At 47.4% G+C, this 26,602-nt stretch overlaps 1 protein-coding gene across 2 annotated transcripts in view; it reads right to left on the minus strand.

Moving 5' to 3' along the window:
• The window catches only part of txlna (taxilin alpha), a 124,520-nt gene extending 99,933 nt beyond the window's left edge, over positions 1–24,587 (minus strand). For both annotated transcript variants that reach the window (XM_048557911.2, XM_048557910.2), the window contains exons 1-2: positions 24,475–24,587; positions 13,086–13,741 (exon numbers count right to left, since the gene is read on the minus strand). In XM_048557911.2, the coding sequence (XP_048413868.1) occupies positions 13,086–13,722 (637 nt within the window). In that variant the 5' untranslated portion in view covers positions 13,723–13,741; positions 24,475–24,587. The remainder of the gene's footprint in view (positions 1–13,085; positions 13,742–24,474) is intronic.
• Positions 24,588–26,602: the final 2,015 nt, after the last annotated feature.

Genomic DNA, 26,602 nt, shown 5'->3' on the forward strand with positions numbered 1-26,602 from the left:
GCAGATAGGGGCTGTATAGATAGAATATAGAACATAGAACAATACAGCACAGAACAGGCCCTCCAGCCCTCCATGTTGCACCGGCCTGTGAACTAATCTAAGCCCATTCCCCCTACACTATCCCATCATCATCCATACGGTTATCCAAGGACTGTTTAAATGCCCCTCATGTAGCTGAGTTAACTACATTGGCAGGCAGGGCATTCCATGCCCTTACCACTCTGAGGAAAGAACCTGCCCCGACATCTGTCTTAAATCTATCACTCTTCAATTTGCAGCTGTGCCCCTCGTACAAGCCGACGTCATCATCCTCGGAAAAAGAATTTCACTGTCCACCCTATCTAATCCTCTGATCACCTTGTATGTCTCTATTAAATCCCCTTTTAGCCTTCTTCTCTCCATGAGAACAGACCCAAGTCCCTCAGCCTTTCTTCATAAGGCCTTTGCTCCAGAACAGACAACATCCTGGTAAATCTCCTCTGCACCTTTTCCAATGCTTCCACATCCTTCCTGTAATGGGGCAACCAGAACTGCGCGCAATATTCCAAATGAGGCCGCACTAGCGTTTTGTACAGTTGCAGCATGGCATCACGGCTGCGGAACTCAATCCCTCTACCAATGAAACCTAACACACCGTAAGCCTTCTTAACAGCACTATCAACCTGGGTGGCAACTTCAGGGATCTGTGTACATGGACACCAAGTTCCCTCTGCACATCCACACTACCAAGGATCTTTCCATTGACCCAGTATTCTGCCTCCCTATTATTCTTCCCAAAATGAATCCCCTCACATTTATCTGCATTGAACTCCATTTGCCACCTTTCAGCCCAATTCTGCAGTTTATCCAAGTCCCCCTGCAACCTGCAACATTCTTCCACACTGTCCTCCACTCCACCGACTTTAATGTCATCTGCAAACTTACTACCCCATCTACCTTTGCCTGCGTCCAAGTCATTTATAAAAATGACAAACAGCAGTGGTCCCAAAGCTGATCCTTGAGGCACACCACTCGTAACCGGGCTCCAGGCTGAATATTTTCCATCAAACACCACTCGTTGCCTTCTTACAGAAAGCCAGTTTCTAATCCAAACTGCTAAATCTCCCTCAATCACATGCCTCCGCACTTTCTCCAATAGCCTACCATGTGGAACCTTATCAATGGCTTTACTGAAGTCCATGTACACAATGTCAACTGCCCTCCCCTCATCCACATGCTTGGTCACCTTCTCAAAAAACTCGAGGTTTGTGAGACATGACCTGCCCTTGACGAATCCATGATGACTATCTCCAATCAAATTGTTGTTTGCTAGATGATTGTAAATCCTCTCTCTTATAATCCTTTCCAAAACTTTTCCTACAACAGACGTAAGGTTCATAGGTCTATAATTACTTGGGTCATCTCTACTGCCCTTCTTGAACAAGGGCACAACATTTGCAATCCTCCAGTCCTCTGGTACTGAACCTGTCGACAATGATGACTCAAAGATCAAGGCCAAAGACTCCGCCACCTCCTCCCTAGCTTCCCAGAGAATACTCAGAAAAATCCCATCCGGCCCAGGGGATTTATCGACCTTCACACCTTCTAGAATTGATAACACCTCCTCTTTACTAACCTCAATCCTTTCAATTCTAATAGCCCGTAACTCAGTCTTCTCCTCTACAATATTCTCCTTTTCCTAAGTGAAAACAGATGAGAAATATTTGTTTAGCACCTCTCCGCTCTCCACAGAGTCCACACACAACTTCCCACTTCTGTCTTCGACTTGCCCTATTCCTATCCTGGTCATCCTCTTATTTCTCACATAACTATAGAAAGCTTTAGGATTCTCCTTTATTCTACCTGCTAATATCTGTTCATGTCCCCCATTGCTCTGCTTAACTCTCTCTAAGTCCTTCTTAGACAATCTGTAACTCTCCATCACCTCACCTGAATCATCTCGTCTCAACGTCACATAAGCCACCCTCTTCCGCTTAACAAGATATACAATTTCTTCAGTAAACCACGGTTCCCTTACCTTAGCACTTCCTCCCTGCCTGACAGGGATATACCTGTCAAGGACACGCAATATCTGTTCCTTAAACCAGCTCCACATTTCGATTGTCGCCATCCCCTGCATTTGGCTCCCCCATTCTATGCCTCCTAAGTCTTGCCTAATCGCATTATAATTGCCCTTCCTCCATCTATAACTCTTGCCGTGTCATGTTCCTACCCCTTTCCATTGCTAAAGTAAACGTTAACCGAGTTATGGTCACTCTCTCCAAAGTGCTCATCTACCACTAAATCAAACACCTGGCCTGGTTCATTACCAAGTATCAGATTCAGTGTGGCCTCCCCTCTTGTCGGCCCTTCGACATACTGTGTCAAGAAACCGTCCTGCACACACTGGGACAAAAACTGATCCATCCGACGTACGAGAGTTATAGCATTTCCAGTCAATGTTAGGGAAGTTAAAGTGTCCCATAATTACCAGCCTGTTCCTTTCAGTCCTGCCCAGAATCGTTTTGCCAATCCTCTCCTCCACATCCCTGGAATTTCGCAGAGGTCTATAAAAAACTCCCAGCAGTGTGACCTCTCCTCTCCTGTTTCTGACCTCAACCCATATCACTTCAGTAGACAAATCCTCGTCAAAAGTTCTTTCAGCCACCGTTATACTGTCCTTGACTAAAAGCCACACCTCCCCCTCTTTTACCACCTTCCCTGATCTTACTCAAAGATCTAAACCCTGGAGCCTGCAACATCCATTCCTGACCTTGCTCCATCCATGTCTCCAAAATGGCCACAACATCGAAGTCCCAGGTACCGATCCATGCTGCAAGCTCACCTACCTTATTCCACAATGAGATGGCACCATACTGGAGCAGGAAGGCAAGATTGAACTAAATAGTGGGAAAACATGGAAACATGGAAAGATATGGTACAAAGGTAAACAGGTAAATTTGTCATAATTTAAGCATGCCATAGGGCTGCTCTTTAATTAAAGAGACACAACTGATAGTAGTTTACCCTGAAGATCACCACAGGTCAGGTGAGGGGACAGAGTGAGAAGCAGAGTACTTTACAGTAACCCAAGCCAGCATGGGAATTCCGTCTGCGCTACTGGCATCAGAATGCATTGCAAATCAGACACCCGTCCAAATGAGCTAATCAACCACATAGCACAAAGAGAGAGAGGAAAGGATGGCACCTCGCTTCCGGAGGTCTGAATGCTCTGGCTATATTGTTCACACACTCAAGCTGCTCAGCTATAATAGCCAGCCAATCACTTAGTTGTTGGCAGGCAGAAGGCCTTGTCATGGGTCTATAGATTTGTGACCAGTTGTCAATCAGCTATTTGCTGAATCTTACTTCATGCGCACGACCTCATGCCACCTTATCCGCAACTAACCTTTCCCCACTTGTTGAACAAACAAAAGTCAGTAACAATTTTGTAAAACATGCAGTAATCCATTTCACCATCCTCATGTTTTAAAACAGTCCTTTTGCCATTTCAGCCCGCAACGACAAAGCAGCTCTTGTTATCTCAACGGGAAGGATGTGATTGCGTTGGAAGGATGCAGAGATTCATCAGGATGTTGCCTAGGATGGAGCAGTTTCGCTGAAGAAAGGCTTAGGCTGTTTTCTTTAGAACAGAGAGGGCTGAAGGGAGACCTGATGGAGATGCATAGAATTCTGAGGGGCATAGGCAGGGTGGATAGGAAGCAGCTGTCCACTTTAGTGAAAGTGTCAATAATAAGGGGGCATAACTTTAGGGGGAAGAACAGGAGTTGTAGAGGGATTTCAGGAATAATCTTGTCACCTAGATAGTGGGGGGAATCTGGAATGCACTGCCTGGAAGAGTAGACAATAGACAACAGGTGCAGGACTTGGCCATTCGGCCCTTCGAGCTAGCCACCATTCATTATGATCATGGTTGATCATCCACAATCAATCTCCTGTTCCTGTCTTATCCCCACAACCCTTGATTCCACTATCTGCAACAGCTCTATCCATCTTATGGAGTAGATGAGACAGGAAACCTCAGCAGCTTTTGAAAAGTAATATTCAAGACTCTGGGCCAGGTGGTGGAGAGTGGGATTAATGTAGACAGGTTGGTACATACTTGTTGGGTGGGGATGGAAAAATGTCTCCGCAACGTTCCCCCCCCACAGTGGTCCAGAACGCCCTTGACTGCGTCTTCCGCATTTTCCGCAACACATCCCTCACACCCCGCCCCCACCACAACCGCCCAAAGAGGATCCCCCTCGTTCTCACACACCACCCCACCAACCTCTAAATACAACGCATCACCCTCCGACACTTCCGCCATCTACAATCCGACCCCACCACCCAAGACATTTTTCCATCCCCACCCTTGTCTGCTTTCCGGAGAGACCACTCTCTCCGTGACTCCCTTGTCCGCTCCACACTGCCCTCCAACCCCACCACACCCGGCACCTTCCCCTGCAACTGCAGGAAATGCTACACTTGCCCCCACACCTCCTCCCTCACCCCTATCCCAGGCCCCAAGATGACTTTCCACATTAAGCAGAGGTTCATCTGCACATCTGCCAATGTGGTATACTGCATCCATTGTACCCGGTGTGGCTTCCTCTACAGTGAGAAAACCAAGCGGAGGCTTGGGGACCGCTTCGCAGAACACCTCCGCTCGGTTCGCAATAAACAACTACACCTCCCAGTCGCAAACCATTTCCACTCCCCCTCCCATTCTTTAGATGACATGTCCATCATGGGCCGCCTGCAGTACCACAATGATGCCACCTGAAGGTTGCAGGAACAGCAACTCATATTCCGCTTGGGAACCCTGCAGCCCAATGGTATCAACGAGGACTTCACCAGCTTCAAAATCTCCCCTTCCCCCACCACATCCCAAAACCAGTCCAGTTCGTCCCCTCCCCCCACTGCACCACACAACCAGCCCAGCTCTTCCCCTCCATCCACTGCATCCCAAAACCAGTCCAACCTGTCTCTGCCTCCCTAACCTGCTCTTCCTCTCACCCCAAGCCGCACCTCCATCTCCTACCTACTAACCTCATCCCACCTCCTTGACCTGTCCGTCTTCCCTGGACTGACCTATCCCCTCCCCACCTATCTTCTTTTCTCTCCATCTTCAGTCCGCCTCCCTCCCTCTCCCTATTTATTCCAGAGCCCTCACCCCATCCCCCTCTCTGATGAAGGGTCTAGGCCCGAAACGTCAGCTTTCGTGCTCCTGAGATGCTGCTTGGCCTGCTGTGTTCATCCAGCTTCACACTTTATTATCTCGGAAAGGAATAGAGCCACGATCTTCCAGAATGGCAGGCAAACATGAGGGATGTTCTACTCCTGCTCCTATATCTATGTTCTTACTGGAGATGCATCTATCCATGACAGTACTGATAAGAGTTACTACTACATCGTCTTTGTGGAGATGAAGTCACGTCTTCACATTAAGGATGCACTTCATCATGTTGTGTGGCACTATCACCACACTCCATGGTACAGACTTTGAGCAGGTCTAAACATTGACGATCAGCCAATAGGGTAATCATCAGCAACAGCAGAATTGCCACTCCAACACAATCTGCAACCTCATGGCCCAGCATAAGCCCCACTGTACCATCACCATCAAGTCAGGCATCAACCCTGGTTTGAAGAAGAGTGCGACAGGCATGTCAACAGTGGTAGCAAGCATACTTAAGAATGAGATGTCAACTCAGCACAGCTACAAAACAACACTACATGTGTGCCAAACAGCAAAAGCAGCAAGTGACGGACAGTGTTAAGTGATTTCACAAACAACAGATCAGATCTAAACATTCAAGTCCTGAATATCAGTGGACAATTAACACACTGCAGAAAGAAATTCCACAAATAACCCCATCTTTAACAATGCGGTAGCCCTGCACATTAATGCAAGAGACTAGGCTGAAGTTTTGCAAAAACATTCAGCCAGAAGTGTTGAGTGGAACAGCTCGAGACAATGTGGAGAATTGGCCAGGTATGTACAAAAAGCCAAGCTAATCCCGCATCACCATCCACTCTTGATTATTACCAAAGTGCTAGGACATGTCATCAACAGCAGTATCAAGTATCACTTACTTGAAAATACACTATTTACTGACACAATTTCAGTTACACTAGGATCACTCAGCACCTAGCCTCATTACAACCTTAGTTCAAATGTGGACGGAACAGCTGAATTTCAGAGTGACTGCCTTGACATCAAAGCTCCATCTGACCAAGTATGTTATCAAGGATCCCTACCAAAAACAGAATCAACCAGCATCACAGATAAATTCGCTGTTAGCTAGACTCTATGTACAAAGACAGTTGCTTGCGGTTTTTGGAGGTCAGACATCGGAGCTCCAGGACATCACTGCTGAGTTCCTCAGAGTAATGTTCTAGGCCCACGCATCTTCAGCTGCTTAATTAGTGATCTTCCCTCCAATACGAGGTCAGGAACTGGACATTCAGATGATTTCACAACATTCAGCACCATTCACAATTGAATAGATACTGAAGCAGTGCATTCCCAAATGCAGCAAGAGCTGGATAATATACAAATAGGAGTTCAAAAGTGCCAAATAACATTCACAGCACAGGCACAGGCACAAGCACAAGCCCAAGCCAATATCATCACCAACGAGAGAATCTAACAATAGCTCTCATAACACTGAAATCGACCACCATCAACATCCTGAAGTTATCACAGATGAGAAACTGGACTGAACTCACCATATAAATTCTGCAGCTACAAGAGCTGGTCAGAGGCTAAGAATCCTGCAAGTAATCCACCTTCTGACTCTTCAAAGCTCGCCTATTATACAAAAGGCATATTAGAAATATAATGGAATAATCCCCACTTCTGTGGATGAGTGCAGCTTCTCAAAGCTCATTGCCATCCAGCACAAAATCACCTGCTTACTAGGCACCACTAAAAACATGTAATCAGTCCACCACCAATGTTCAGGAACACCAACATACAGCTTCTACAGAACACACTGAAGAAATTCACTAAGGCTCCTTAGGCAACACCTTCCAAACCGGTAACTGCTGACAGAGAAGAACAATGGTGGGTAGCACACAAATGGAAATGCCACCACCTGCAAGTTCCCCTCCAAGGCCATCATCCTGACTTAGAAATATAGAACACAGAAAAGTACAGCACAGTACAGGCCTTTCGGCCCACGATGTTGTGCCGTGGAATAATCCCAATCCAAAAATAAAATAACCTAACCTAGATTCCCCTCAATTCACTGCTGTCCATGTGCATGTCCAGCAGTCGCTTAAATGTCACTAATGACTCCACTTCCACGACTTCCACTGGCAAAGTATTCCATGCGCTCACAACTCCCTGGGTGAAGAACCTCCCTCTGACGTCTCCTCTATACCTTCCTCCTAACACCTTAAAACTATGACCCCTCACGGCAGTCAATCCTGCCCTGGGGAAAAGTCTCTGGCTATCGACTCTATCCATGCCTCTCATTACCTTGTACACCTCGATCAGGTCACCTCTCTTCCTCCTTCTCTCCTGAGAGAAAAGTCCGAGCTCAGTCAACCTCTCCTCGTAAGACAAGCCCTCCAGTCCAGGCAGCATCCTGGTAAACCTCTTTTGCACCATCTCCAAAGCCTCCACATCTTTCCTAGAATAGGGCGACCAGAACTGGACACAATATTCCAAGTGTGGCCTCACCAGGGTTTTGTAGAGCTGCAGCATAACCTCGCGGCTCTTAAACCCGATCCCCCTGTTAATGAAAGCCAAAACACCATATGCTTTCTTAACAACCTTATCCACTTGGGTGGCAACTTTGAGGGAGCTATGCACTTGAACACCAAGATCCCGCTGTTCCTCCACACTGCCGAGAATCCTGCCTTTAATCCTATATTCAGCATTTAAGTTTGACCTTCCAAAATGCATCACCTCACATTTATCCAGGTTGAACTCCCATCTGCCATTTCTCAGCCCAGCTCTGCATACTGTCAATATCTCGCTGAAGCCTGCAATAGCTCTCGATACTATCAACGGCACCTCCAACCTTTATGTCATCAGCAAACATACTTACTCACCCCCAACCTCCACATCCAAGTCATTTATAAAAACTACAAAGAGCAGAGGCCCAAGAACAGAGCCCTGCGGGACACGACTCAGCACTGACCTCCAGGCAGAATACTTACCATCTACAACCACTCTCTGCCTCCTCTCGGTCAACCAATTCAAATCACCCTGTATCCCATACCTCCTGACTTTGAATGAGCCTGCTGTGGGGAACCTTACCAAATGCCTTGCTGAAGTCCATGTACACCACATCCGCTGCTCGACCCTTATCAACCTGTCTCGTGACCTCCTCAAAGAACTCAATAAGACTTTTAAGGCATGACCTGCCCCTCACAAAGCCATGCTGACTCCTTTTAATCACGCTATGCTTTTCCAAATAGTCATAAATCCTATCTCTCAGAATTCTTTCCAAAACCTTGCTGACCACAGACGTAAGACTGGCTGGTCTGTCATTTCCAGGGATTTCCCTATTCCCTTTCTTGAAAAGAGGAACAACATTTGCCTCCCTCCAATCTTCCGGTGCGACTCCCGTGGAGAGTGAGGTAGCAAAGATCCTCGCCAGCAGCTTAGCAACCTCCTTTCTCGCTTCCCGGAGCAACCTAGGATAAATCTGGTCTGGCCCTGGGGACTTATCAATCTTAATGTTTGCCAAAATTTCCAGCACATCAACTTCCTCAATCTCGATCTGTTCAAGCCTGTTTTCCTGCTCCTCAAAGTTCTCATTCACAACAAGGCCCCTTTCCTTAGTGAAAACCGAAGCAAAAAACTCATTTAGGGCTTCCCCTATCTGCTCAGGCTCCGTGCACAAGTTCCCTATGCTATCCCTGATCGGCCCTACCTTCTCCCTGATCATTCTCTTATTCCTCACGTATGAGTAAAATGCCTTCGGGTTCTCCCTAATCCTTCCTGCCAAGCCTTTTTCATGCCCCCTCCTCAGTCCACTTTTGAGCTCCTTCCGAGCAAGCCTGTAATCCTCTAAAGCTGTGCTACACCCTTGCTTCCTCCACTTTACGTACACTGCCTTTTTCTTTTTGACAAGAAGCACCTCTGTACCCGTCATCCAAGGCCCCTTAATCTTACCCCTTCTTACCTGTCTCAGAGGAACAAATTTAAACATCACTCGCAACAACTGCTCCTTAAACAGTCTCCACGTGTCTGCTGTGCCCTCTCTGTGGAACAATTGCTCCCAATCTGTACTTCCCAACTCCTGTCTGATAGCATCATAGTTTCCTTTACCCCAGTTAAATATCTTCCCCAGGTAACTGCTCCTTTCCCTTTCCATGGCTATGGTAAATGTGAGGCTGTTGTGGTCACTGTCACCAAAGTGTTCCCCCACCACGAGATCTGACACCTGGCCTGGCTCATTGCCAAGCACCAAATCCAAAGTGGCCTCTCCCCTCGTCGGCCTGTCCACATACTGAGTAAGGAAACCCTCCTGAACACACCTGACAAAAAAACAGCTCCATCCAAACCATCTGCACCAAGGAGGTTCCAATCTATATTGGGAAAGCTGAAGTCACCCATAACAACAATCCTGCTACGTTTGCACTTTTCAACAATCTGCCAGCCTATGAGTTCTTCGATCTCCCTACTGCTATTTGGGGGTCCATAGAAAACCCCCAGAGAGGTGACTGCTCCCTTGCTGTTACTAACTTCCACCCATACTGACTCAGTCGATAAACCTTCCTCAGCAACCTCAGCCCATACCACCTCAGTAGATAAGTCCTCATCAAAAGTTCTTTCAGCCACCGTTATACTGTCTTTGACCAACAAAGCCACACCTCCCCCTCTTTTACCACCTTCCCTGACCTTAATCAAAGATCTAAACCCTGGAACCTGCAACATCCATTCCTGACCCTGCTCTATCCATGTCTCCAAAATGGCCACAACATCGAAGTCCCAGGTACCTATCCAAGCTGCAAGCTCACCCAAACATGAGTTTGCCAAAATGAGTTTCCACAGCATATACATAAAGGTAGAAGATTTTAATCAGGCAGTCACTACCCCGCTTCAACATTGTTTTCCCCCATATTGTAGTTCATAATCTCTGCAGTATCAAACTAACGACACACGTTCATTTGCAAAGTATTAATTACCTCAAGACTTCCTGCCTTACAGTTTGACAGTACTTTGCGGCAGGTTTCAAAACGGTGCTCTCTGTGGAATCTCCTCCTTGCCACAAACCACTGACTCCTAGCAAAGGCAATTCTATCTCTCAGAACATGGTAGAGATCCACCCTGTGATTAGACCAGTAACTTCAGAGATGCTATCTGCTCTACTAATAGGGACAACCTTTCTCCAATTCATCATCCAGACTACTGCTTTTTCCAGAGCGTTCTGTTTTTGTTTAACAGAAGTAAATTTACCTGTCTCCCATCCCCTTTATTTTAAGTCCTGATCAGTACCCTAAAGTGAGCTAGATGTCCAGACTTCTACGTATTATACCCTAAATATGTCAACAATTTTCCATTTAGTGAGAGTATCAGTAAGCTTGCAGTGGTTATGTAGGTCCAAGGTACCCTTTAGCCACTGAACAAAGTTAATATCTATTATAGAGACTATAAAAAAAAATGGACAAAATATATTTCAGTCCTTAAAGCATTCACTGGTTATATTACTGAAAATGAAAATTGAATGTTAAGGACATATAAAAGCCACGTTGATTTCTGGTCAAATGTCTAAATCTAAGTGTTTGGTATTCAAAGCACAAAGTCAATGTTGCGTTCATTCTCAACTTGAACGTTAATATTTCATGTTTCTGTGTTCCCAAGTCAGTTCAGAAAATACAGGCTAAGTCAAAAGCAGTGTATCTAATGAGACAGTGTGCCTCAGATTGGCCGAGTACCAATTCAACACCAAACAATCTCTGAAAATCACAATCAAAAAGCGCCTAGGCAGTTGCGATTTTCCTTCTGGCACACAATTTTGCACAGAGAATCTTTTCAGTACACACCCAGTAATCAGAAGTCATAATCATACCAATGTGCATAGAACAGAGAACAATACAGGAGAGTACAGGACCTTCGGCCCTCGATGTTGTGCCGACCTGTCATACCGATCTCAAGCCCATCTAACCTACACTATTCCCTGTACGCCATATGCTTATCCAACGACGACTTAAATGTACCTAAAGTTGGCGAATCTACTACCGTTGCAGGCAAAGCGTTCCATTCCCTTACTACTCTCTGAGTAAAGAAACTACCTCTGACATCTGTCCGATATCTTTCACCCCTCAATTTATAGCTATGCCCCTCGTGCTCGCTGTCACCATCCTAGGAAAAAGGCTCTCCCTATCCACCCTATCTAACCCTGTGATTATTTTATATGTTTCAATTAAGTCACCTCTCAACCTTCTTCTCTCTAATGAAAACAGCCTCAAGTCCCTCAGCCTTTCCTCGTAAGACCTTCCCTCTATACCAGGCAACATCCCACTAAATCTCCTCTGTACCCTTTCCAAAGCTTCCACATCCTTCCTATAATGCGGTGACCAGAACCGTACATAATACTCCAAGTGCGGCCGCACCAGAGTTTTGTACAGCTGCAGCATAACCTCTTGGTTCCGGAACGCGATCCCTCTATTAATAAAAGCTAAAGCACAGTATGCCTTCTTAACTGCCCTATCAACCTGGGTGGCAACTTTCAAGGATCTGTGGGCATGGACACCGAGATCTCTCTGCTCATCTACACTACCAAGAATCTTACCATTAGACCAGTACTTTGCCTTCCGGTTATTCCTACCAAAGTGCATCACCTCACACTTGTCTGCATTAAACTCCATTTGCTACCTCTCAGCCCAGCTCTGCAGCTTATCTATGTCTCTCTGCAACCTACAACATCCTTTGTCACTATCCACAACTCCACCGACCTTAGTGTCGTCTGCAAATTTACTTATTCATCCTTCTACGGCCTCATCCAGGTCATTTATAAAAATGACAAACAGTAGTGGACCCAACACCAACCCTTGCGGTACACCACTAGTAACTGGTCTCCAGGATGAACATTTCCCATCAACTACCACCCTCTGTCTTCTTTAAGCAAGCCAATTTCCAATCCAAACTGTGTATCTCCTGCAATTCCATTCCTCCACATTTTGTGCAGGACAGAAACAAGCCCTTTGGCCCAACGTGTCCATGCCGTTCAGATATCATAAATTAATCTGGTTCTATTGGCCAGCATTTGGTCCATATCACCAAACCCTTCTTAATTATATTCCTATCCAAGTGCCTTTGAAATGTTGTAACTGTATCAGCCTCTACCGCCTACTCTGGCAGCTCATTCCATTCACGTACCACCCTCTGCCTGAAAAACGTTGCTCCGTAGATCCCTTCTAAATGTTTCCCCTCTCACCTTAAAACTATACCCCCTGGTTCTGGACTCCCATGCCCTAGGGAAAAGGCCTTTCCCATTCACCCTATCCATGCCCCCTCATGGTTTTATAACCCTCTATGAAGGTCTCTACCTTAGCCTCCGACACTCCAGGGAAAACAGCCCTAGCTTATTCAACCTCTCCCTGTCGTTCAAACCCTCCAACTCTGGCAACATCCTCGTAATCTTTTCTGAACCCTTTCAAGTTTCACAGCATCTTTCCTGTAGCAGGGAGACCAGAATTGAACACAGTATTCCAAAAGTGGCTTAATTAATGTCCTGTACACCTGCAACATGATCTCCCAAGTCCTTCAGTCAATGTACTGACCAGTAAAAGCCTTCTCTGCTATCCTGTCGAGCTGTGACTCTACCTCTAAGGAACTATGAACTTGTACCCAAGGTCTCTTTGTTTGGTAACACTCCCTAGGACCTTACAATTAAGTGTACAAGTCCTGTCCTGATTTGCTAGAAGATGAAGTAGACTGGCCCTCAGGCTCTTCAATTGGGCCACCTACTCTAATTTTATTCTCTTATCTATCGTTCTACTTTCCAGGGTTATTTGAAATGCAACATTGATTGGATCACCATGAATATTAATAAAATGTACCAATTACCAAAAAGTGAAAAGGGAAAAGTGACAAAATCTTACTGAACATGTTATTCTGTTATCCAAACCTAACTTACCTAAAGCTTTGGCTTTCTTCTTTTCTGGAGCTTTTTTCTGATCTTTGTTGTTAGGAACATTTCCATTTTCTTTCACATCTTCCACACGGGCCTCTGCCTTCACAACCTTTTCAATATCTTCATTTAACCCCCCACATACAATCTCTCGCACACCATTTCTCAGAGGCTCTCTATTAACACATTTTTCTGCTTCTTCCATTTCAGGTGACTCCTCAGGTTGTACAGCTGAACTCTGTTCAGCCAGATTGCAGCAATATGTGTTCAGTATATCTTCAAGTTGTCTGCTAAGCTCATCTGAAACATCAGCTGTTGAAGGTTCAGTTGGAAGGTTATGCAAACCATTTACAGCAGGAGTATCTTGAACAACTAATGACTCCTCACTGCTATCCCCTGCATTTGTTCCATTCAGTATGTCATCACTGGTACTTGGATTATCATGGTTTTGATCAAGCCCATTGTGATCATCTGATTTTTTGCAAATTTCATAACTGGTTTCAGGTCCAGTAGATGGAGCAACTTCCAGAGTATCCTCTCTGCCAACAATATCTGCCCCTTCAGCTGATAAAGCTCCAACCATTACATTCTCATGGCCATCAGCAGATGGACTGAACTCACTTTCTGAATCTTGATTTTTCATGGTTTACGTTTTTTGTAATCTGCACAGAAAGAGGGAGAAAAGGAATTAGCCACTAGAATTCAATTGCATTTTAAAATTAGAATTAGTTCATGTATTTCAGTTAGCCATTTTTGGCAACAATTCAGAAGTACCTTTGTATGGAAAAATGAATAGTTTGAATAGGTGTTTTAATTCTAAAGTTAAACTTTATTAAGTATTAATTCTTTGCTTGCAAAAGTTGCCTATGTAGTAGCGGAAGCTGAGATGATCAAAGATTTAATAAGCTCAAACTTCAAGGCAGAGATCGACAAATTCTTGATCTGACAAGGAATCAAGGGCTACTGGGAGAGTGCAGGGAAGTGGAGTTGAAATGCCCATCAGCCATGATTTAAATGGCAGAGTGAACTTGATGGGCCAAATGGCCTTACTTCCATTCCTATGTCTTATGGTCTTAAACTGAATGGTCATTTCCCCCCTCCTGCAGTACAGACCCTTTGGTCCATTGAGCAGGTAACAACTAAGAACTACTCAAAATTTACTCCTGTCCCACTTTCCACTTTGAATACTTGGCCCTTAACCTTTAATGTTATGACATTTCAAGAGCTCATTCATGTACATTGTAAAGGTTAAGAGGTTTCCTGCCTCTAAAATCCTAAGTAGTGCATTCCAGATTCCCACCACCCTGTGGGTGAAAATGGTTTTGCTTAAATCCCCTCTAAAACACCAACCTTTCACCTAAAATAATGATTTCTTAAAATTTAATCTTTACCTAAGGGGAACAGCTGCTCTCTATCAACCCTGTCCATGCCCCTCAACCTATATACCTCAGTCAGGTCCCCCTTACCTAATCTGCTGCAAATGAAACACCCAGAGTTTACCCAGCCTCTCTGAAATCTCCATTGCAGGCAACATCCTGACAGATTTCCTCTGCACCCCCTCCAGGGTAACCAGATCCTTCCTATAGTACGGTGATCAGAACTGTGAACAGTACTCCACCTGTGGCCTTACCAAAGTCCTGCACAACTCCAACATAACCTCTCTGCTCTTACAATCTATGCCAAAACTGATAAAGGCAAATGTCTTTGTACTTTAGATATCCTATTAACCTATTCTGCTGCCTTCAGGGATCTGTGGATAAGTACCTGAAGATCCTTCTGTTCCTCTGAGCTTCCTAGTGTCCTGCCATTCGTTGGGTATGCCCTCGCATTGCTATTTCTTCCAAAGAGTATCACCTCACACTTAAATTCCACCTGCCAAAAAGGCAATAAAGACTGCAGCTGCTGGAAGCCAAAGTCTATAAGTGAAAGGCTGGAAGAGCGTAGCAGGTCACACAGCATCTGAGCAGCAGGTAAGTCAATGTTTTGGGTCGAAACAGTCCTGAAGAGGAGTTTTGGCTCGAAATGTTGTCTTACCTGTTCCTTGGATGTTGTCTGACCTGCTATGCTTTTCCAGCCTCACACCTATAGACTCTAAATTTCATCTGCCACTGATCTGCCCATTTAACCAACCTGTCTATATCCCCATGTAACACAAGATATTTCTTCTCATTGGTTGGGTGGTTGGCAATCTTCATATCGCCCACAATCTTACTACATCGCCTGCTACATTTTCTTCTATATAATCTATATACACCATGGACAATAATGACTAAGAATGATACCTGGACTTCAGGGCTTAAGTTACAAGGACAGATCATACAAATTAGGCCTGAATTCTTTAGCATTCAGTAGATTAAGGAGTGATTTGATTAAACTCTTCGAGATATTAATAGGAAAGGGCAGGATAGATAAAGATAAACTATTTCCACTGGTTCAGGATTCTAGAACTAGGTTTGTCTGAGAATTCAGGCCAAACCATTCAAGAGGGATGCTCTATCCTTGCATAACCTCAACCCAAGATTTAGCGATATCTCGTCCCATTTGGGAGTGAAAAAGTTAGTATTTTCTCTGCTTGAAGGCTTAATTAACTGGTTTTGGTTCTCCCCCCTCTACACAAGATCAAGTCTGCAACTGTCTCAGTCTAAAGCTTGCTTCTGTCAACAAATGCATACAGATAAATTAAGATTTCACTCTGAATTATCCAATGTGGCATGCTTTGTACTGGTTGCAAAAGAAATGTAAACAAATTATTTTACTTCCAGTACAACGTTGTGATTTGAGTAACTGATATTGCAAACTGGGTTTTACTGCTTTTTCTCCAGATCACCAGTTCCATTAAATGAATGATCTATTTCTAAGACGGAAAGCGTTGCACTGTTAACCCTGACCTTAAAAAGATATCCATCACAGGAATGAGTTGCATTTAAGAGTTGTTTTTAAACAGTTTTCAAGCTTTCAAGTTTTCATTATCTCCCAAACCATCCACAACCTCATCACCTCAGGTGACCTCCCACCCACAGTCTCTAACCTCATCATTCCCCAACCCCGCACCATCCACTTCTACCTCCTCCTCAAAATCCACAAACTTGACTGCCCTGGTCAACCCATCGTCTCCACCAGCTCCTGTCCCACCAAACTCATCTCCACCTATCTGGATTCCATTTTCTCCCCCTTGGTCCAGGAACTCCCTACCTACGTCCGTGACCCCACGCATGCTCTCCACCTCCTCCAGAGCTTCCAATTACCTTGTCACCAACACCTCATTTTCACTCTGGACATCCAGTCCCTATACACGTGCATTCCCCATACATGGCCTAAAAGCCCTCCGCTTCCTCCTGTCCTGCAGATCCGACCAGTCCCCCTCCACTGACATCCTCATCCAATTATCTGAACTCATCCTCACCCTCAACAACTTCTCCTTTAATTCCTCCCACTGCCTACAGACAAAGGGGGTGGCCATGGGTACCCGCATGGGCCCAAGCTATGCCTGCCTCTTTGTAGGGTACATGGAATAATCCCTCTTCCAAAGCTACACCGGCCCTATCCCCCATCTCTTCCTCCGTTACATTGATGACTGTTTCGGTGCCACCTCGTGCTCCCACGAGGCGCTCGAACAACTCATCCACTTCACTAATACCTTCCACCCCAACCTTAAGTTTACCTGGACCATCTCTGACACCTCTCTCCTTCCTGGACCTCTGTCTCCATCTCTGGCATCCACCTGGAAACCGATATCCATTTTAAGCCTACAAACTCCCACAACTACCTAGAATATTCCTCCTATCACCCACCTTCCTGTAAAAAGGCCATACCCTATTCCCAATACCTTCGCCTCCGCCGCATCTGCTCCCGAGATGAGGTGCACAAAGCCAAGTGATCCCATAACTAAACGATGAGATCTACATTCTGCAGGCTTGCCAAATCCAGTCTGGCATGGTGGTAAACAATGGGACAACTCACTGCTGGAGGAAGCTCCACAAATCATCTTCACTTCCAAACATTCCAGATGTCCTCTTTTTTCGAAAACTGCAACTTCCCCTCCACAGTAATCGAAAATGCCCTCGACCGTGTCTCCAGCATTTCCCACAACTCATCCCTTACACCCCCTATCCACAATAATAACCAAAACAGCATCCCCCTCGTCCTCACATACCACCCCACCAACCTCCAAATCCAACGTATCATCCTCCGACATCGCCGCCATCTGCATTCTGACCTCACTACCAAAGACATTTTTCCCTCCCCACCCTTGTGCTTTCCAGAGGGACCACTCTCTCTGTGACTCCCTTGTCTGCTCCACACTCCCTTCCAGCCCCACCACCCCCAGCACTTTCCCCTTCAACCGAAGCAAGTGCTCCACCTGCCCCTATACCTCCCCCTTCACCCTCAATGCAGGCCCTAAGAAGGCTTTTCACATCAAATAGATGTTCACCTGTACATCTGTCAATGTTATATACTGCATCCGCTGTTCCCATTGTGGCCTCCTCTACATCGGGTAAACCAAACGGAGGCTTGGGGACTGCTTTGAGGAACACTCACGCTCAGTTCGCAACAAACAACTGCACCTCCCAGGCTGCTCCTTGAGGTGCTGTGAGCCATCGACAACGGAATTGTACTCCAGCATAATCTGCAACCTCACAACCTTCCATATATGCCACTCAACCACTACAATTAAGCTAGGAGATCAACCCTGGTTCAATGGAGAGTGAAGGAGAGCATGGCAGGAGCAGCACCAGGCAGGTCTGAAAACAAAGTGCCAACATGGTGAAGCCACTAATAGGATAACTTGCATGCCAAACATAAGCAACAAATGTCAGACAAAGCCAAGTGAGCCCATAACTAAACGATGAGATCTACATTCTGCAGGCTTGCCAAATCCAGTCGTGAATGGTGGTAAACAATGGGACAACTCACTGCTGGTGGAAGCTCCACAAATATCCCCATTCTCAATGAAGGAAGAGACCAGGCATTAGTGTCAAACACAATGCTGAAGCATTCGTAGCAATCTTCAGCCAAAAGTGTTGAACAGCTTCTCCAGTGGTCCCCAGCGTCACAAATACCAGTCCTTCAGACAATCCGATGCCCACCACATAATATTAAAAAACAGTTGGAGGCACTGAATACCAAAAAAGCTACGGTCCTAACAACATTCTAACAGTAATGATGACGGTGCTTCCCTAGCCAAGCTCTTTCAGTACAGTTACAACACTGACATCTACCTCCCAGTGAGGAAAATTGCCTAGGAATGTCTTGTACATAAAAAGCAGAGCAAATCCAACCAGGCCTCATCGCTCTACTCTCGACCATCAGTCAAGTGACGGAAGGTGTTATCAAGCAGCACCAGCTCAGCAATAACCCATTCAGTGACGCCCAGCTTGGGTTCTGTCAAGGCCTCTCAGCTCCTGACCTCATTACAGCCTTGGTTCAAACAAAGACAGAACAGACCTGGTGACAGTCGCAGCTGTTGACACCAAGGCTGCATTTAACCAAGTATGGCTACAAGAAGCCCGAGCAAAACTGGAATCAATGCAAATTAGAGGACAGGCTTTCCACTGGTTGGTGTCATATCTGGCACATAGGAAGATGGTCATGGTTGTAGGAGGTAAGCCAACTCAATTCCAAGTCAATATAATAAAATGTGAGGCTGGATGAACACAGCGGGTCCAGTGGGAGGCGCAGTGGTAGTATGGCGCACTGACCTCTACATTGCCGAGGCCAGACGCCAACTCTCCGACACCACCTCCTACGCCCCCTCGATCATGACCCCACACCCGAGCACCAAACCATCATCTCCAACACCATTCACGACCTCATCACCTCAGGGGACCTTCCACCCAAAGCCTTCAACCTCATTGTTCCCCAACCCCGCACGGCCCGTTTCTGTCTCCTTCCCAAAATCCACAAACCTGCCTGCCCTGGTCGACCCATCGTCTCAGCCTGCTCCTGCCCCACCGAACTCATCTCCACCTATCTGGACTCCATTTTCTCCCCTTTGGTCCAGGAACTCCCCACCTACGTCCGTGACACCACCCACGCCCTCCACCTCCTCCAGGACTTCCAATTCCCTGGCCCCCAACACCTCATCTTCACCATGGACGTCCAGTCCCTATACACCTGCATTCCGCATGCAGATGGCCTCAAGGCCCTCAGCTTCTTCCTGTCCCACAGGCTGGACCAGTCCCACTCCACCGACACTCTCATCCGCCTAGCTGAACTCGTCCTCACCCTCAACAACTTCTCTTTTGACTCCTCCCACTTCCTACAGACTAAGGTGCTGGCCATGGGCACCCGCATGGGCCACAGCTATGCCTGCCTCTTTGTAGGTTACGTGGAACAGCCCCCCTTCCGCACCTACACAGGCCCCAAACCCCACCTCTTCCTCGGGTACATTGATGACTGTATCGGCGCCGCCTCTTGCTCCCCAGAGGAGCTCGAACAGTTCATCCACTTCACCAACACCTTCCACCCCAACCTTCAGTTCACCTGGGCCATCTCCAGCACATCACTCACCTTCCTGGACCTCTCAGTCTCCATCTCAGGCAACCAGCTTATAACTGATGTCCATTTTAAGCCCACCGACTCCCACAGCTACCTAGAATACACCTCCTCCCACCCACCCTCCTGCAAAAATTCCATTCCCTATTCCTAATTCTTCCGCCTCCGCCGCATCTGCTCGCACGATAAGACATTCCACTCCCGCACATCCCAGATGTCCAAGTTCTTCAAGGACCGCAACTTTCCCCCCACAGTGATCGAGAACGCCCTTGACCGCGTCTCCCATATTTCCCGCAACACATCCCTCACACCCCGCCCCAACCGCCCTCAGAGGATCCCCCTCGTTCTCACACACCACCCTACCAACCTCCGGATACAACGCATCATCCTCTGACACTTTCGCCATTTACAATCCGACCCCACCACCCAAGACATTTTTCCATCCCCACCCGTCTGCTTGCCGGAGAGACCACTCTCTCCATGACTCCCTTGTTCGCTCCACACTGCCCTCCAACCCCACCACACCCGGCACCTTCCCCTGCAACCGCAGGAAATGCTACACTTGACCCCACACCACCTCCCTCACCCCTATCCCAGGCCCCAAGATGACATTCCACATCAAGCAGAGGTTCACCTGCACATCTGCCAATGTGGTATACTGCATCCACTGTACCCGGTGTGGCTTCCTCTACATTGGGGAAACCAAGCGGAGCCTTGGAGACCGCTTTGCAGAACACGTCCGCTCAGTTCGCAACAAACAACTGCACCTCCCAGTCGCAAACCATTTCCACTCCCCCTCCCATTCTCTAGATGACATGTCCATCATGGGCCTCCTGCACTGCCACAATGATGCCACCCGAAGGTTGCAGGAACAGCAACTCATATTTCGCCTGGGAACCCTGCAGCCTAATGGTATCAATGTGGACTTCACCAGTTTCAAAATCTCCCCTTCCCCTACTGCATCCCTAAACCAGCCCAGTTCGTCCCCCTCCCCGCACTGCACCACACAACCAGCCCAGCTCTTCTCCCCCCCCCCCCCCACCCACTGCATCCCAATACCAGTCCAACCTGTCTCTGCCTCCCTAACCAGTTCTTCCTCTCACCCATCCCTTCCTCCCACCCCAAGCCGCACCCCCATCTGCCTACTAACCTCATCCCACCTCCTTGATCTGTCCGTCTTCCCTGGACTGACCTATCCCCTGCCTACCTCCCCACCTATACTCTCTCCATCTATCTTCTTTACTCTCCATCTTCGGTCCGCCTCCCCCTTTCTCCCTATTTATTCCAGTTTCCTCTCCCCATCCCCCTCTCTGATGAAGGGTCCAGGCCCGAAACGTCAGCTTTTGTGCTCCTGAGATGCTGCCTGGCCTGCTGTGTTCATCCAGCCTCACATTTTATTATCTTGGAATTCTCCAGCATCTGCAGTTCCCATTATCTCTCAATTCCAAGTCATCTCTGTAGGAGTTCCACAGGGTTGTGACCTAGGCCCAATCATCGACACCGGCTTCATCGATGACCTCCCCTCCATCATAAGGTTAGAAATATGTTGTCTGACAACAATTGCACAACATTCAGCACCATTTTTCTTCTTTATTCATTGGTGAAATGAGGGGATCACTGACTAGACCCTCCCGAATTGCCCATTACTATGGGTCTGGAGTTACAGAGGCCAGATCAGGTAAGAATGGAAGTTTCCTTGCTTAAAGGATCTTAGTGAGCCAGATGGGTTTTCTGACAATTGGCAATGGATTCATGGACATCATTAGCCTCTTAATTTCAGATATGGTGGAATCTGAATTCCACTATCTGCCGCGGCAGGATTCAAATGGGTCCCCAGAATATTACACAGGTGTCTGGATTAACAATCCAGCAATTATACCACTAGGCCATTGCCTCCCCAGATGCAGCTCCAACAACACTCAAGAAGCATGACATCATCCAGGACAAAGCAGCCCACTTGATTGGCACTATGTCCACAAGCATCCACTCCCTCCTCCACCAACGCTGAATAGCAGCAGTGTCTACCATCACAAAATGCACTGCAGAAACTCTCAAAAGACCCTAGAAGCACCTTCTAAGCCCACAACCACTTCCATCTACAAGGATAAGAGCAGCAGATACACGGTAACACCACCACCTGAAAGCTCCCCACCAAGTCCTCAACATCCTGACTTGGATATATATCACAGCTCCTTATCTGTCGTTGGGTCAAAATCCTGGAATTTCCTCCCTGATGGCATTATGCTGTCGGTTGACCCATATGAACTGCAGTAATTCAAGAAGGCAGCTCACTACCACCTTCTCAAAGACAACTAGGGATAGACATTAAATGCTGGCCAGCCAGTGACATTCACATCCCAATAATGAATAAAAAGGATTTAGCTAAGGGAACTAAATGTAATATCACCAAATTTTCAGATGACAAAAAACTTAGTAAGAAGGATAACTGCAAGGAGACTGCAGATATGTTTTCTATTTCTTGTTCTGAAGAGTCACTGCACCTGAAATATTTTACTTTGTTTTCTTTTTGCAGATTTTGCCAGGCCTGCTGAGTTTTTCCAGCAATTTCTATTTTTGTCCGAGATTCCTGCTCCCGATGTGGATGACAGCAGAGCAATGGGAAGCTGGAGCAAACTACCATGGCAAGGAGGAACAAGGTGCCATTCAGGATGGAGCAGAAGAGAGAAATGTCATTATAATCAGGGGAACAGACAGTTCTGTGGTCCGATCTAGAGTTCAAGAGGTTGTGTAATCTGCCTGGTGCCCAGGCGCGTGTGTGCGCGCGCGCGTGCGCGTGTGTTTGTGCGCGTGCGCTTGTGCGTGTGCGCGTGCGCTTGTGCGTGTGCGCGTGCGCTTGTGCGTGTGCGTGTGCGCTTGTGCGTGTGCGTGTGCGCGTGTGTTTGTGCGTGTGCGCGTGTGTGTTTGTGCGTGTGCGCGTGTGTGTTTGTGTGTGTGCGCGTGTGTGTTTGTGTGTGTGCGCGTGTGTGTTTGTGTGTGTGCGCGTGTGTGTTTGTGTGTGTGCGCGTGTGTTTGTGTGTGTGCGCGTGTTTGTGTGTGGGGGGGCGTGGAGGAAGAGGAATCCAGTTGTCATGGGCCATGTAGGTATCAATTATATAGGAAGAAAGAGGACAGAAGTTCTGCTGAGGGAATATAAACAGATAAAGGGATAAATTGATTAGCAGAACCAAAACGATAATAATCTCTGGATTACTACCTGACCCATAAACCAATTGACATAGGGTCAACAAAATTCAAGAGGAAACACGAACCTCAAAGATTAGCCCAGGAGAAATGGGTGCAAATTCATGGGACCGTGGCACCAGTGCTGGGGAAGGAGGAAGCTGTTCTGTTAGGATGGGCTCCACCTGAACCATGCTAGGACCAAAGTCCTGGTGAATCACCCAACTAGGGCTGTGGATAGAACTAAACTAAAAAATGCAGGAATAAGTTAAAGTGGGGGGGGGGGTGGTGGAATTTGTCAGCCAAGGTTATTAATTGTTCTGAAAACTTTAAAAGGACAGAGTACAGAAAGGGTCAATAATCTAACTTCAGGCACAGCAGATAAGGATGGGAGCCAGTCAACATAGGACTAAAGGTTTTATATTTAAACACACACAGTGCACAAAACAAAGTCAATGAGCCGGTGGTGCAGATTGAAACTGGCAGGTACCCGAGACACATCTGCAAGGAGATCAGGGCTGAGAACCAAATACCCAAAGATATGTATCCTATTGAAAGGACAAACAGATTGCCAGAAGGGGTGAGGTTGCCTTGGTAGTAAGAAATGAAATTAAATTGATAGCAAAAAGTCATATAAAAGAATCGCAAAGTAGAATCCAGGTAGAGCTGCAGAACTGCAAAGGATAAATGACTGATGGGAGTTACCTACAGGCCTCCTAGCAGTAGTCAGGATATAGGAGAGAAAATAAGGCCATGTGATACATGGAGGTTTGGGGGGGGGGGGTCGTGGAGGGAAGAGACCTGATTGAAACTTACGGAATACTGATAAACCTGGATAGAGTTGACTTGAAAAAGGCATTTCCACTAGTAGGAGAATCTAGGATCTGAGGGCAGGCTCAGATTTAAGGGATGACCCTTTGGAACTGAGATGAGGAATTTTTTTCAGCTGGACAATGATGAATCTGTGGAATTTATTGACACCAGCCGAATGGGTGGTGTTAAGACAGAGACAGCTGAGTTCAAGAGTTACGCGGAAAATACAGGAATGATTGAATGGTGGAGCAGATGTGATGGGCCGAATGCGCATTCTGCTCCTATATCTTAGTCTTGTTATTAGCTAGGAGTATTCATCCAAAATCGTGCCCAAGACGACTGCACGGGGAGAGATAATGGTCGGTAAATCCCATATTTTGTGGGTGGAATGAACTCGATTAATCGAAATGTCCCAAAGGTGTCAGTTACAACCCGTTTGCTGAAAATCAACATATTAATCATATATGCCAAATTGTTACAGACATCAAGGCTGATTTATAGAGAAAGAATTATCTACCGAAAAACCAAGAGTTTAACCTGAAAACTCAGCAGCATTTACCGACGCGAGTTTCAGGGTCAGATTGTTCCGTACAAACACAAATCCCTTTTCAGTGGATATGAACCAAACAGGAGTTTTCAGGACAGCCCGGGAGGCACATATTTCCACATTGTGACGGCGCGGATGCGCAACAAACAGGAAAATCAGCCTCAACCGCGCCGCACGTTGTCGATCCCGGGGCAAAACTCGGCGTTAGCTCGGGATCAGCGCTAAAGTGCGCATCAGATACGGCCTGGGCCCGGCTCAAAACTCCAAGTAAACCCCGGCGTTAACCACGGTCTCGGTTAACAGCTTTGGGCCTCCGTGAGGTAAATCAGAGACGGGGGAGGAAGTCCACCGCACACTCACCCTCCCACACACAAGGTACACCACGGATCCGCGACTTTCCTCAGGTTCCAGCGACGCGACCACTCAGTCCGTCCGGATTCGCACCCGCACTAACCGGAAGTGCGCCGGCGTCTTCCTAACAGCATCACCAGTGACCGCCAGGCGAATAACCAATCGGCTTTCAGAAGAGTGCTTCCGGCTATGCGTGGAAGTTGTCGCGCAGACCTTCGGGTAATGTAGATTGGCAGGTACCTAGTTTTGAGGGAATCGATTGTTCCCAAAATGCACTTTGACCAGAAACAAAAATATTCTGAAAGGTGTAGCACAGACAGTAGGAACTGCCGCTGCTGGAGAATCTGAGATAACCAGGTGTAGTGTCAGAGATGATGGAGAATTCCAAGATAATAAAATGTGAGGCTGGATGAACACAGCAGGCCAAGCAGCATCTCAGGAGCACAAAAGCTGACGTTTCGGGCCTAGACCCTTCATCAGAGAGGGGGATGGGGAGAGGGAACTGGAATAAATAGGGAGAGAGGGGGAGGCGGACCGAAGATGGAGAGTAAAGAAGATAGGTGGGGAGGAGAGTATAGGTGGGGAGGTAGGGAGGGGATAGGTCAGTCCAGGGAAGACGGACAGGTCAAGGAGGTGGGATGAGGTTAGTAGGTAGCTGGGGGTGCGGCTTGGGGTGGGAGGAAGGGATGGGTGAGAGGAAGAACAGGTTAGGGAGGCAGAGACAGGTTGGACTGGTTTTGGGATGCAGTGGGTGGGGGGGAAGAGCTGGGCTGGTTGTGTGGTGCAGTGGGGGAAGGGGACGAACTGGGCTGGTTTAGGGATGCAGTTGGGGAAGGGGAGATTTTGAAACTGGTGAAGTCCATATTGATACCATTCGGCTGCAGGGTTCACAAGCGGAATATGAGTTGCTGGTCCTGCAACCTTCGGGTGGCATCATTGTGGCACTGCAGGAGGCCCATGATGGACATGTCATCAAGAGAATGGGAGGGGGAGTGGAAATGGTTTGCGACTGGGAGGTGCAGTTGTTTGTTGCGAACTGAGCGGAGGTGTTCTGCAAAGCGGTCTCCAAGCCTCCGCTTGGTTTCCCCAATATAGAGGAAGCCGCACCGGGTACAGTGGATGCAGTATACCACATTGGCAGATGTGCAGGTGAACCTCTGCTTAATGTGGAATGTCATCTTGGGTCCTGGGATGGGGGTGAGGGAGGAGGTGTGGGGACAAGTGTAGCATTTCCTGCGGTTGCAGGGGAAGGTGCCGGGTGTGATGGGGTTGGAGGGCAGTGTGGAGCGAACAAAGGAGTCACGGAGAGAGTGGTCTCTCCGGAAAGCAGACAGGGGTGGGGATGGAAAAATGTCTTGGGTGGTGGGGTCGGATTGTAAATGGCGGAAGTGTCGGAGGATGATGCGTTGTATCCGGAGGTTGGTAGGGTGGTTTTCAAGCCCACCGACTCCCACAGCTACCTAGAATACACCTCCTCCCACCCACCCTCCTGCAAAAATTCCATCCCCTCTGCCCAATTCCTCCGCCTCCGCCGCATCTGCTCCCACGATAAGACATTCCACTCCCGCACATCCCAGATGTCCAAGTTCTTTAAGGACCGCAACTTTCCCCCCACAGTGATCGAGAACGCCCTTGACCGCGTCTCCCGTATTTCCCGCAACACATCCCTCACACCCCGCCCCCGCCACAACCGCCCTAAGAGGATCCCCCTTGTTCTCACACACTACCCTACCAACCTCCGGATACAACGCATCATCCTCTGACACTTCCGCCATTTACAATCCGACCCCACCACCCAAGACATTTTTCCATCCCCACCCCTGTCTGCTTTCCGGAGAGACCACTCTCTCCGTGACTCCCTTGTTCGCTCCACACTGCCCTCCAACCCCACCACACCCGGCACCTTCCCCTGCAACCGCAGGAAATGCTACACTTGTCCCCACACCTCCTCCCTCACCCCTATCCCAGGCCCCAAGATGACATTCCACATTAAGCAGAGGTTCACCTGCACATCTGCCAATGTGGTATACTGCATCCACTGTACCCGGTGCGGCTTCCTCTACATTGGGGAAACGAAGCGGAGGCTTGGGGACCGCTTTGCAGAACACTTCTGCTCAGTTCGCAACAAACAACTGCA

This window comes from Stegostoma tigrinum, chromosome 24, assembly GCF_030684315.1.
Source record: "Stegostoma tigrinum isolate sSteTig4 chromosome 24, sSteTig4.hap1, whole genome shotgun sequence".
In the NCBI taxonomy this organism is placed as follows: domain Eukaryota; kingdom Metazoa; phylum Chordata; class Chondrichthyes; order Orectolobiformes; family Stegostomatidae; genus Stegostoma; species Stegostoma tigrinum.